Source organism: Carcharodon carcharias, chromosome 6 (genome assembly GCF_017639515.1).
Source record: "Carcharodon carcharias isolate sCarCar2 chromosome 6, sCarCar2.pri, whole genome shotgun sequence".
In the NCBI taxonomy this organism is placed as follows: Eukaryota; Metazoa; Chordata; class Chondrichthyes; order Lamniformes; family Lamnidae; genus Carcharodon; species Carcharodon carcharias.
The window spans coordinates 55171028-55185154 of NC_054472.1; the positions used below are offsets into that span (position 1 = coordinate 55171028).

The following is a 14127-nucleotide window of genomic DNA, read 5'->3' on the forward strand; positions in this document are numbered from 1 at the left end:
CATACCATTAGGGCCTTGCTCAGATTGCGGGCATCTGAGGAGCAGAAGATGCTGCAGCCCTAAAGCTACCGGACCCTGGAGGAACACGTGCATCACATGCTGGATGGATTCTCATGGACATGGCTCCGCCACAAAGAAGCTCACAGGACATGGGAGATCTCCGCTGATGTCTGGGGTCTGCTTCAGAACATCATGGCCTTGGCCATGGGCTCCTATAGTGAGGGGTGGGGAAGAAGAAGGTCTCAGTGTGACTGGGAGAGGAAGGTGTACTGGGGGTTGTGGGGGGTGGGAAACACAGGTGTCAGGGGTGTGTGAGGTTGGGACGTGAGGAGGGAGTAAGGGAGGAGGAGGGAGTAAGGATGGAGGATGTCCAGGTGAACATGCAAGGGAGGGGTCTGTGGAGTCAATGACTGCCTCCTGGGCAGCGAACTGAGGGTAGGTGTGGTAGGAGGGAATGGTGAAAATGAGAGGGGGCAGAGGGAGCTGGAAGAGTGGGAGGGTGAGTACGCATCAGTAGCAGTAGAAGGGGCAGCGAGGGTGTTTGGTGGGGTGGTGGGCACTTGGAAGCAGACACGGACCCTGAGGGTGGGAAGGAGGAGGTTGGGAAGATCAATGTTGATGGGGTGGGAATCTCAGGAAGGTAGGGAATGTGTATGTTCACCTGGACATCCTGGAAAGAGAACCCCCAGCAGGCAGCATTGAAAATGCTCAGGACAATGAGATAAGTGTGATGGAGGAAGGCTCCATGTGGTGGGAGGGTGCTTGCACGAGGCTCCGAAAGGCGCTGCCACACACACATTTCTCCCTCCAGAATCACTCGTGGGCCAGCTGGGTGCAGCTGAACTGCTAGTGAGGGGGGGGATGCAGTGGGAGGACTTGCGAAGCCTGCCAATAAAGCTGAAAGACAACATTACACATTATTCAGTGAAAGTGAATATAATTTCAGATTATAAAGTGATAAAATGTTTTCACCCATGCAACCATTTGTGATCAGAAATTCTTAACTTTTCTAGGCCTACCACTTCTTCCAGGTGCTGTCCTGACATCTACATCAGGGGTGGGACAGCCTGTGCAGTGATTGGCCCTGTTGCCTCTGATACCTTCAGCTGGCATCCTCTGCTTTGGCTGTCCTCCTGTGGGCCAGTTGCGCCGTCTGTGGTGATAGAAAACATGGTTGAGGGGGTCACAGGTACAGGGGACTCGGAGGGAGAGGACAGCCTCTGAGACTCCTGAGTGGATGATCCAGGGGTGTCCAGCTGCCGCTCCTCTTGCCTTCGGGTGCCCGAGGGCCCAGGCCTGACTCCTTGAGGGAAGGAGCACCTGGAGGGATGTTGAGGTGCCCCTTTCCCTCCTGCATTGCCACTGTAGAAACTCACCCATGGCTACCGCGATGGAGTGCAGGTCTGCGCGCATCTCTGCATTCTGCTGGACCAGGGTCTCTTTGGTATCCGCCATCCTCCCCCTGGAGACCTCCATAAATGCACACGTGGGCACCACTTCATCAGAGAGCAGGCAACGTACTCCTCAAACTCACGTGCCACTCTGTTGAGGCTTCCAACAGCTCTGCATGATGTTTCCCCGCCTTCTGCTGACTCTCCACAATGAGTTGGAAGGCCGAGTCCAGAGGCTCGTCATCTGGCTCGGACCTCACAGATGCCTTTTCCCCAGCAGTCCTCCGAGTGCCAGGGAGCTCGGCTAACCTGCCTCCTCCTGCTGCGGACATGTGTCCGTGTGGTGACCACCAGGTTGTGAACCCGAGATGTAGATCTAGGTCCCACTGAGGTTGTGTCTCTGCACTGGTGGGGGGTGTGGGTAAGCGCTGTGATGGGTCTTCCAGGCTACTTATTTCTGGCTCTTCAATGGAGGAGGTGTCCTCTTGGCTGGAGGTGAGGACGTGGATGGGGCTGAGGGACTAGCTGGCTGAGGGCTTCGGTCACTTGGCAGAGCTGCCTGTGAACCAAAGTAGAGATAATTAGTGCAGGGCAGCAGAGGCAAAAGCAGGAGAGAGAGCACTCAGTTGCATTGAGAGAGGGATGATGTGATGCAGGATCCTCACATGGGTGTTCGTTGCCAACCTCACCATCACAGCAGACATGGTCCACGTCCTCACCAGTCAGCACTATGGCACGCTCCTCGAAGTGAGTGAGAGGCCTAAAGTGGGCCACTACATCCCTGGTCTGGGGTCTCTCCCCGTTGTTGTGAGCCAGCTTCTCCTGAATGAAAACAGATGGAGAGAGTGTGGGCAGGACGCATGGCACTGCGGAGAAGGTTTGTGTGGTGAATGGAGCCACGGACGGAATGAGGACACGAGCTTCAGAGGGTATAAGCCTGATGGAGATGTGAGGGTGTGTGTGAGAATTAGTGGTGTTGTCCCTTGAGGTGTGAGATAAGAACATAAGAAATAGGAACAGGAGTAGATCATTTGTCCCCTTGAGCCTGCTCCGCCATTCAATAAGATCATGGCTGATCTTCTTCTGTTTCAAATTCCACATTGCCACTTAACCCCGATAATCTTTGATTCCCTTGTCTAACAAGAATCTATCTACCTCTGCATTAAAAATATTCAATGACCCCCATCTCCACCAACTTATGAGGCAGAGAGTCCCAAAGTCGCACAACCCTCTGAGAGAAGAAGTTTCTCCTCATTTCTGTCCTAAAAGAGCGACCCCTAATTTTAAAACAGTGCCCCCAAGTTCTGTACTCACCTACAGGAGGAAACATCCTTTCCACATCCACCTTGTCAAGGCCGTTCAGGATCCAAACACTGTGGATGTGTGATGGGTTTGTGAATGTGTGAGCTGAAAGTGATGAGGTGGTTGACCTACCCCTGCAGAATAGATGAGAGTATTCATCCTCTTCCTGCACTGGATGGCTGACCTCATCTGTGCTCCGGTGGTGCTGACAGATGCTGCCACTGCTCCCCAGGCCAGATTGGTGACTCTGGTGGACCTCCTGTGGCCAAAGCAGGGTGTAGAGGAAATCGTGGTGGCCTTCCACTGTGTCCAGCAAAAAGGTGTTGCTAAATATGAGGGCTGCCACCTTCTTTGCTTTCGGGGCCATCTGTCCCCTGGAGCAGTCCTGGTCTGTAGACATGAAGTAGGCTGCCCTCTGGTGTGCTTTAAATATGGCGCCCGGAGTGAGGAAGCGCTGAGGTCACGGCAGGCGGGCAAATCCGAGCCCGCCCACCAGTGATCTGGAGTGTTCCCTGTGAATGCATTATTAATGAGGCAGGATGCGCCGGGAATGCGACGATACAACGGGAAAACCCACCATTGCGGCTGACGGGTAAAGAGACTTTTTTCCCAACCGCTCCCGCAAGTTGTGCAAATCTGGGACGATTCCGCCCTCAATAGCTCGGGGCTAACAACAGGTGGAAAGTTGGGCTACTTAGTGACCCAGTTAAGGGGAACTTCCCACACCCACAGGCAGATTGTCTGAGTCTGTAAGGCCTGCTGCCACGTGGGGAGACCATGAGGTAAGCTCTGGCAGCCTCCCAGCGGGTTCCCAAGGTGGGGACCCTCCCTGATTGGAGCTCCATGGTCCATGGAGGGGCTCCCCCCCACAGCAATGGTCATCCCTGAGGCAACGCCGCTGCTGGTTCACCACAACAACCCCCCCCTTCCCCGGACCACTAAGGCCTGGTGGCCTGGCTCCGGCTTCTTCCCCAAAATCTACCTGCTCTTCGAGAGCACCTTGCCATTGCAGCGCTCTTTGCCTGGTGTTGCAGCCTCAGCAATGGCCACGACTAGCGGTTGTGCTGCCAAGGCTGCTGACTCTCTGTTTGGGCCACCAGCTCTAGGGGGCATGCTGCCATCCTTACTTGGACAGCGAACCCAGTGGCAGCCTGATAAGTGGTTGCAGCTGGCAAGATGCCGCTGCAGGTGACTGCCACCTGCTGTTGGCCGGAGCAGGGTCGTCTCCTGTTTTTTGTCCCCAGCAACAGGACCTCCAGAAAAGTTGAAGAATTCAGCCCCAGTCTGCCACCTTGGGTGGCCATAGGAGATCCCAAATAGCCATAGGAGATTCAAAGAAGAACAGGTGATTTCTCCCAGTGCCCTAGCCGGCATTCATTGCTCAGCCAAGACCTAAAACTGTTTATCTGGTTATTTATTTAATTGTTGTTTGCATGTCCTTGCTGTGTGTAAATTGACTGCCATGTTCCCTACATTACAACAGAAATTAATTGGCTGTAAAATGCTTTGTGACATCCTGAGGTCATGAAAGTTGCTGATTAAGTATAAATCCTTTACTCTTTTCTTATCCAATTGTAGCCAGACCATCTCCACCAATGATTTCCCTGTCAGTTCCTTTTTTCCTTTTTTAAAATGCTACCCCCAAAACAACCTCATGATCTCTCTCTTTGGCCCTGAGATTGATATTTCTGACTCCTCTGTGAAGCACTGTGGGACATATGTCTATATAAATGCAAGTTGTTGCTGTTTAAGTGTTGCAGTTTGGAGGTGCCTTGTCTTACACCAAACTCAACAAAATAGTTGAATGCGCTGCAAGTTTCATTGTATAATATTTGACACTCCTCAAGGCAAAATTAGTTGTATGTCTGACCTACCTCATATTTAGCGAGAGTCCAATTTAGGAGCATTCACCCCCACCCACCACCACCATGAATTTGCCTTGTTAGATTCACTTTGTGCTTAAAATTCATCATTGTCACCAGATCTTAAAATTTAAGCTTTTCTTACTTCAAAGGTGTTACTGAATGGAAATCGCAGCACTATCATATGGAGCAGGAAATATCTGCTAGATTTATAATTAAGCATTTTTCTAACTGACAGGATGTGTTCCAGTCCATTTTGAACAGACCCTAATGACTTAGAATAAGTACATGAAAACTGCGACAGAGTAATTCTTTTATTCCCATCATTACATGATTGATAATGAACTAATTTTTTGCAACCACATTATGACAGAATAAACTGTGATTTAAGAGTATTGATGCCTAAAGTACTCTATAACGCTCAATAACCATTTCAAGATAAGTGATGAATATGAGCACAATTTTACCCAAGATTGAGAAGTCTCTTGCCTCAGAGTAAAATAAATTTCAGCAGCAGTCGTTTTCAGTTTCAGTACCAGGGGTGGTAATGAACAGATCAATCAACCTGCAGTGTCACAGTGAGTGAGGCTTAGATGAGCCCTGGCAGTAGACCTGCCTTGTTTAAAGCCCTCAGACATGGAACTGTGATGCTCCACAAACCTCTAAATATTTCTTGTCAATATAACTTGCTGTGAAACCATCCTTCTGGGGAAAAAAAAGCAATTGCATTAGGTAGGGTTGAATGTGTCTTACATCACCTTAGCTTGTCTGACAAACCACAGTAGTGATTCTTCCCTTAGGGCAGAATTCTGCCTCGTCGGGCAGGCATGGATGACAGGCCCGTGAGCAGTCGTGAAACCGACCACCACCACCTGGGATCAGGCCCAATTAACTGCCACCCCCCAGCATGAAACACGCGCTGAAACGCTCAGCGCTGCCGGAGTGGGGGCGGGAGGAGCGCGAGCGCTGATGTTCATGTGTGCGCATGGGTGCGTGCAGTAAAAGATCCCTGAGGCACTGAGCTCCCTCAGGGAGCTGAAGAATTTTGAAAATAAAAAATAAAGAAATTAAAAATGTTAATAACATGTTCCTGCTCATGTTAGAAGTTAATTTGAAAATCTTTTTTTCATCACTGTTCGAAACCTCATCCCTCTCGTGGATGAGGTTTCGCAAAAAATCCAAAGGCCACTTGGCCTTTTCGCCTCCCCACCAACCATAAGGTTGGACAAGTAGCAAAAAATTTCATTTAATTAGAGCTTCAATGGCCTTAATAGGCTTGTTAATTGTCGGTGGGTGTGCTGCCGACTCCTGTGCACGCCCCCCGACCGAAATATCGTGCATGTACACGATGATGTTGGGACACTTGCCCGACCTCATCGCTTGCTTGTTCGGGTTGGGTGTGTGCCCGCCCGATGAGCGCAATATTCTGCCCTTAATCTGTATATCTGGCAGGGTTATATTAATGAGGCAGGCATAGCTTTTGCTGGAGAGCCAGGATCTCAGTATTGTTATGTTATATTCCATTTAGTCAGTGTTTTGTCACTGATCTCATGCATCTGAATTTGTTGATAAGAGTTAGATTACAAGCTTTAAGTTATAGATATTTAATAGAGATTAGCCACTGTTTAGCCCATTAAGGGGCTATCACTGCTGGGTCCATCGGTTCTGGAATCATTAGTGCAGGGAATAACGGTGCAGGGACCAGTGGTGTGGGGATGATCAGTGTGGGGACCATTGGCGGTGAACCATGTGTTAACAAAATGCTATTACTCTGGAACTTTCTTATCATTAGTATGAGTAGACTTGCACTGAGAGACTTCCACAGAGAAAAATGGTGGCTCATGTTGAGGAGCCAAAACTAAAATGTGCTTTAACAATTTCTCTCTTATCCTTTTTCACAGCCAGAACAACCTGGTGCTCAACCAGTGGAGTCACTACTCGACCTGGACTTTGATCCTTTCAAACCAGATCAGTCCACCCCAATAACACAAAGTCAGTCGCCACATGCTCAGGTCTGTACCACAGCATTTCTTGCTTATCTGTGGAGAATAAATGAAGAGCAACCAATATTGACTGGGATGGGTTTTGTAAGTGGGTGGGCAGCAGGGCAGGGGGAGGATAGGTCGGAAAACCTGGAAGTGCACCTGATGGACATGCCTGACTCCCTTTCTGGCATTGAGCATTCCAGAGCTGGCCATAGGAAAGAGACTGCTGCTGTGTTTGTGGGAGTGTAGTGAGGGGGTGGGGGAAAGGGGGGGTTGTGTGACAAACTCCCAACCTTGGTGGGTGGGGGGATCTTTGAATGGGGGTGGATTGGAAGGCCGAGTGCGGGGTCTGGTAGTAGGGAAGGAGGTAGATTGATGCCTGCGGTGGTAGGGCTGTGGTGAGGGAGGTGTCAATGGGAAATACTACTGCCCCTCCTGGTCCACAGTAGTGCAGTGAAGGCACTTTTCCCGGAAGCCCTCTTCACCTTCCTCAAGCTACCCGCTTTCCCGAGGCCTGTGAAACTCAGCTGGCCAGAGTTAAACCTATAAAACAGATTAAATGTGAGGTTCCTGCCTCATTATATTAGAATAGTTCACCCGCCTCCTGGGAGTGGGTTGGTTTCTGCTCCCTGCCCAATTCCAGTAAACCCAGAAGTGGAGAGGTTGAAGGCAGGTTTGAGATTTAAAAATTTTTTATATCTCAGTCGACCCTCATCCACCTGGATTCTAGGGGTTAAAATTTTAAAATGGGTTAAAATCTCTGAATCAGCGTGGTATTTACATTCTTCAGTGCTCTGTGCAAAAGATTAATTAGAAACAAAAAAAACTATTTTATTGAGCCAGTCAACTAATACCACAGAATACAGTAGCCTTTGGCCATGAGTTCAAATCCCACAAAGGCACAATGTGGTGTTGAATTCCATTAAAATCTGGTCAGAAAAAATGATCAAGATCGCTGTTGTATAATTGTAAAAATAAATTGATTTCAGGGAGAGAACCCTGCTATTCCTACCTAGCCAGGGCTTACATGTCACTCCAGTTCCACACTTTGTGGCTAACTCTTAATGCCCTCAAGGCAACTAGAAATGAGCAATTGATGCTGCCCCTTGCCTCTGGTGTGTTGTGAACATATTGGGCGGAATCTCCCATCCTGGAATCTAAGTCTGATGGCAGGTGGGATAGTCAGTGTGATTCCCACTGGGTGGCGGAACGGCTGAACACACATGAACTTCCGCTGTTCAGCTTACTAATTAGCATCTGCGAGAAGCTCGGCGACCCATGCGGCGGAGGGGGCAGGAAGTCGCCAGCCATGCCATTGACCCATGGGGTCCAAGATCCTGGTGCCATATTTACAGGCACCCAGACAACCATCTACTCAATGCAGGTCAGCAGCTCCGCCTTACTCCTCCAGAGCCTTTGCAGCTGCAGCTCATACTGAAGAAGCTGGCAGATGTGGGCAACCAAATCCCAGGACATACAAGGGTGCCTCTGGCATTGCCTTTCACTCCTTTCTAGATAAGAGCACTACCTGCAATACACCCATGATTGGCCTAATGCTTGCCATTGCAGTGGACCATTTTCCCCAGCAGCTTAACCTTTTAGAGGCCCCCTTGCCTCTTGCTGCTCAGGCCCTTGCTCCTTCTGGTCCCGTGCCAACCTGCAATGGGCCCTTTACCTCCTCAGCTGGATGAGAACCATTACCAAGGCAGGTTGCCAGTAGCCTGCATCATGGATGTCTTAGTGAATTTGTGAACAAATTGAAGTGATACATTAAGTGGGAATGTCCTTTACAGGTTTCCCTCCATCTCAAAGCCAGCAGGCCAGTGCTAAGCCCTTTGCCTGGCCTCCATCTAGACACGGCATCCCCACCCCAACCCTTCGAGGTGAAGGACATCCTGGAGAACCAGAGATGGGTGTTCCTCCTGTTTGTACATGACTGCTCATGAAGACATTGCTCTTTGACCAGGGTGAAGAGAACCATGTGAGCCTTTCTCTACAGACCATTGCCTTGGCATCCTAGAAAGACTAACCACATAAGCCCTTGCCGGCCATGACCATTCACCCACGAGGATGGAGGTTTGGAGTCATAAGTTGGCTGCCATCCATCAGCCGTGACCCTTGGAGCATCCACCTCCTTCCCTCCCTTCATCCTTGTCCCTGGCTGCAGCCTATGGGAAATGGCACTGAATGAATGGCAGCATCTTGCTGGGATCTCAATGTTATGGTCCCGTGAGTCGGGAACAAACCTGCTGCCATGTGGGCTTCATCATAGAGAGGAGAACACAACTGAGCATCTTTACATGCAATTGGCTCATGGTTATTGGGTGTCCCTTTAGTCAGCCATTTGTGGTGACCTTGAATTCCACCCACCCAAAAAGACCCTCCTCCGACTTTGAGGGATCTCACTGACTGACTAACTGAGTGGCCAAGGTCACATTTGATAAATGGTGTCCTGTCACACACCAACATCCCCCCCATCACCCTTGACCTAGCCAATATCACCATTCCTCTCTCCTCTGTCACCCTTGAAGCAAACTGCCCCCACCTCCACGTTACCCTGGACCCAATCACAATCCACCTCCATATACCTTTCCTTCCCTCAGAGCCGACACCCATCGCCATCCCCACACCCTTCCTGAGCCTGCCCCCTCTCATTATCTGAGCCACCTGTCTAGTCCCCCTCCTTGACCCACCCCCATGAAACCTTCACCTACCAAACTCTCACCCTGAACCAGCCACTCTACCCCAGCCCACTCCCCCCCAACTGACTCAGACTCTTCCCTCCTATCACCAGTGCCCTGAGTTAACCTCCCAGGACCCCACTGTCGACACCACCAACCTGGTCCTCTATGACACTCTCCCTCACTTTCCTGGCCACTCTCTCCCCACCACATCCCCACCCACCCCACTTCACCGGTACTCTTTCCCCCCCCTTCCCTAGACATTCTCCACCCCCTCTTCTCCCCTTAGCCTGCCTCCCCTACCCAGCATTTGCACCCCTCACCCCCCTCCAGCCTTTGCCTACCTCCCTTGACCAGCCTCAGTGCAGCTTTTGCTACCGGCGCACGGTATGAGTGAAGTTATGTGAGGTCCCCAAGAAGGCGAAAACAACATCTAATGACCTCAAAGCCATGGAGGAGGTGAAGCTCGCTAGGCGCACACCACTAATATATAGCTGTAAACTGAACGTGCTAAATTCTCACTGGCAGGGAGCTTAATTTGGAGCGCGAACTTACTTCCAGCAAAGTGGCCTTTTAATGAGCATGCATGCAAACAGGGCTCCCGCCTTTAACCCACCTTGAAAGTCGAGAGAACAAAATTCCAACAGTTCATCCCACCATTGGGAAATGGATATTTTACCTTCTGCCAAATTAAGTGACCCCAGCTGCCATGATTCCGTCTGCTGGCGGGTCGGAAGATTCTGCCCATTATAAGAAAACATCAGACTGATGAGCCTTCAGACAGGAGACCTGGGTTTGGAACAATGTCGGGCAAATGTGACATGTATTTGGGGTGCCACTTTGTGAGCACTGTGGGTGTACCTATCCACATAGGCTGCAGTGGTTCAAGAAGGCAGCTCACCACCACCTTCTGATAGGCAACTAGGGATGGGCAATAAATGCTGGACCAGCCAGTGAAGCCCACATTCCATGAACGAATAAGAAAAACCTGAGGGAGGGAGGAGAAACCATTCTATGGGAGTTAAGTTCCCGTTTGGTGTTTTTTGTAGTCAGCTGTGGAAAGTTTGCTAATGCACACCTCTAGGGGTTGAGTTTATGCCTGTAGGTGAAATTCCATGCCAGGATATATAAAGTAATAAAACTTACTGAATGTGTAGGAAACAGAATCACATGATTCCAACTCTTCACTTTTAAGATTTAATCTGAGTCCCTCAACTGTTAATCTGATAGGAGGCTGTGACATATTTGCCTCTATATCAGAGTTGAGGCTGTTTCCTAGGCTCAATTAGTAGCCCCTGCCCTTGCCAACAACTTCAATGCAAGTAAGGTAATAGTTCCACAAGGCAGCTGAATTACAGCATCCAAGCCCATCTTGTAATGGGCGTCAAAAGAAAGGTCACATTCTCTTTAATAAAACATGCCTGCACAGTGCTTACCATTTATGGTCCACTGCACCCTCCTAACCTCTGAATATTCCCCAAAAGACCCTCCCCTGATTCCTGTACCACTAGTTACAATTTAGTTACTGGTTGATTTTTTTTTCTGGCAGTTCCTTATTCTACACATTTTTCCTGCTTTCCGTAGTTGTTTCAAATTTCAAGTGTCAACAAGGAGTGGTGTGGCAGATGCTGAACTTCAAAACCTCTGCACAAACCAGTTACTGACCTGGATGAACTTGTAGTGTTTTCCCTTGGTATGGAGCATGACAAGAGAATAAGCAGAGCACATGGAGAGCAGGACAAGCTGCTCAAAGAGGAAGGAGAAGTGGAGAAGGGCTCTCTGCACGAGACCATTATCTGACTTTGGGGGTTGAGGGAGAAAGCCTCCCACCTGAACCTCAGTGCCAACCAATGTCCGAGACACCTGTGCTTCACTAAGCAAGTTGTCACTGAAATTTGCCAACTGCTGTAGCCACAACTGCAATCCCAGTGTAGGGCCAGGACCACAGTGCCAGTGGCTGATGTGAAGGTGACTCTGGTGATAAACTGTCATGTTTCTGGCTCCTTCCAGGTTGGAGCTGGACATATTTGCAGAATGGTGAAATAAGCAGGATCAGGAAGGAGTAAAGCCTTTGACAAGCATCCGTGGTAGGGAGAAGCCAGTGTGGAGGACCTGGTTGGGATTATTGGGGTGGAGGATCTCTCAAAGGTCACAAGGGATCATGGTTCAAACCTTCCTTGTGAGGCCTGGAAGAGCATCCTGCCTCCCCTAACCCACGAGGAGGCCTAAAATAAATTTATTTAAACTTATCTTCTGGGCCTCTCCTGGTTCATAATTCAGATTCTGACAGGTTTGCCTGAGACAGTGGCTGCCACTGCCCTCCACCCTTCCCTTCAACTAAAATTGCAGCTCAGGACTTGATAACATCATCAGACCTGATCTGCACATTTAAAATAGGGCCTGCTTCCTTCTTCCAGATGTTCTGCTCATGCTTAAAAGTGCAAGTTAATATCGGAGCATGGTGAATAGGTAGCCGGATTGAAGGGGTAACTGTCCTCCGCCAAAATGGAGGTGACTTCCTAGTGGCAGCTGTCCTGTTCAGGAAGGCAGCCCGCCCTTGGTCCAATCACATGGTTGACCAGGAATCTCCTCCACACTTACTGCCTGCTATTGCATGTGTTGGAAGGATTTGTATGTTGATAGTCAACCTGCTTGGCGGTAATATGGACACACATTGCATGGCCATCGAGTGGGACTCAAACCCAGAGCTTCTGGGTCAGAGGCAGGGACTCTGCCCACTGCACCACAAGATCTCCTTCATGAGCAAATTGAAAAGAAGTGAAAAAGCAAATGATGGAGGGAAGCCCCTCTGAGGAAATTGCTAGGACCATGGTGGCTGCCTTCACTACCTGTGGCCCTGTCTATGGTTTAGAAAAAAATCCCCTGTGGGCTGCCACTAGGAGGTCACCTCCATTTTGCTGGCAGCCTCCCCATTCTCAGGCTGGGTAAATCTGCTGTCGGGCATGGAAATATTAAAATTGGCTTCCTGCCACCTTTTGGGCAGGCATCCTACCCACTCTGATTCCTACCATTGATAAAATTCCAAGACCGCGGGACATGGTCAGGGAAGCAGTCTGTGTCCATAGCCAGCAAGACCTGGATAATATCCAGGCTTAGGTTGATAAGCGGCAAGTAACAGTCATGCCACACAAGCGCCAGGCAATGACCATCTCCAACAAAAGAGAATCCAACCATCTCCCTTTGACATTCAATGTCATTGCTATTACTGAATCCCTCACTATCAACATCCTGGAGGTTACCATTGACCAGAAACTGAACTGGACCAGTCATATAAATACAGTGGCTACAAGAGCAGGTCAGAGGCTGAGAATTCTGTGGCAAATAACTCACCTCCTGACTCCCCAAAGCCTGTCCACCATCTACAAGGCACAAGTCAGGAGTGTGATGGAATACTCCTCACTTATCTGGATGAGTGCAGCTCCAACAACACTCAAGAAGCCCAAAGTCATCCAGGACAAAGCAGCCTGCTTGATTGACATCCAATCCACCACCTTTAACATTCACTGCCTCCACTACAGATGCACAGTGGCAGCAGTGTGTACCATCTCCAAGATGCACTGTAGCAACTCACAAGGGCTCCTTTGACAACATCTTCCAAACCTGCGACCTCCTGGAAGGTCGAAGGCAGTTGATGCATGGAAACACCCTCACCTGCAAGTTCTCCCTTTTATTTTGGAAAAATATACTTTATTCATAAAATATCTGAAAGAACATTGCAAAACATTTCAGAATGGCCATCACAAAAAGTGCAATCATATTCCAGTTTTCCACATAGATCATGAGGCGCTTCAATACAATCAATGAACATTACAGACATTTCAATGTGGTCATTACAGACTGTCAGGCAGTGCAATAGTATTTAAGTTACCTACATAGATCATGTTGCACTCTGAGGTGTTTCACTACAATTGTGATGCATTTAGTATTCACTACATACATTGCATGTGAGTCATACAGCCCGAGGGGTCTATACAATTCCCAGATCCTCGGTGCACTATGGCAGAGAGGTCTTGGATAGTGATCTTTCCCCACTGGGTCTTTGCAGCGGCTGCCCCAAGCTTTAGTGCATCCCTCAGCACATAGTCCTGGACCTTGGAATGTGCCAGTCTGCAACACTCAGTCGGGGACAACTCTTTGCACTGGAAGACCAACAAGTTTCAGGTAGACCAAAGAGCCTTTTTCACCGAGTTGATGATCTTCCAGCTGCAGTTGATGTTTGTCTCAGTGCATGTCCCTGGGAACTGCCCGTAGAGCACAGAGTCCTGTGTCACAGAGCTGCTCGGGATGAACCTTGACAGAAACCACTGCATCTCTTTCCAGACCTTCTTTGCAAAGGCACATTCCACAAAAAGGTGAACAAGGGTCTCTTCTCCACCACAGCCACCTTGAGGGAAAAGTGCAGAGGGGGAGAGACTCCTGGCATGTAGGAAGGATCTGACAGGGAGGGCCTTTCTCACCACCAGCCAAACTACATCTTGGTGCTTGTTGGAAAGTTCTGGTGATGAGGCTTCTGCCAAATGACTTTGACAGTCTGCTCGGGGAACCATCCCACAGGATCCATCATCTCCTTTCTCCTAAGGGCCTCCAGGATGTTACATGCCAACCACTGCCTGAGGGGCTTGTGGTCAAAAGTGTATCTCTGCATAAATTTTTCCACGAGGCACAAGTGGCACGTTCCAACTACTTTGAGCGTTCCACAGCAGCGAGGCCAGACCCATCCTTTGCAACACCGGGGACAGGTAGAACCTCAGAACGTAGTGACACTTGGTGTTCGTGTACTGAGGGTCTACGCACAGCTTGATGCAGCCACACACAAAGGTGGCCATCAGGATGAGGGCAATGTTTGGCACATTTTTTCCCCCTTTACCTAGAGGCTTGTACACCG

General features: G+C 49.5%; 1 protein-coding gene across 1 annotated transcript in view; it reads left to right on the forward strand.

Annotated features, from left to right (window-relative positions):
• Nucleotides 1-14127, forward strand: part of amph (amphiphysin) — a 289286-nt gene that overhangs the window by 235279 nt on the left and 39880 nt on the right. The window contains exon 12 of the mRNA XM_041189423.1: nt 6457-6567. Within this exon, the coding sequence (XP_041045357.1) occupies nt 6457-6567 (111 nt within the window). The remainder of the gene's footprint in view (nt 1-6456; nt 6568-14127) is intronic.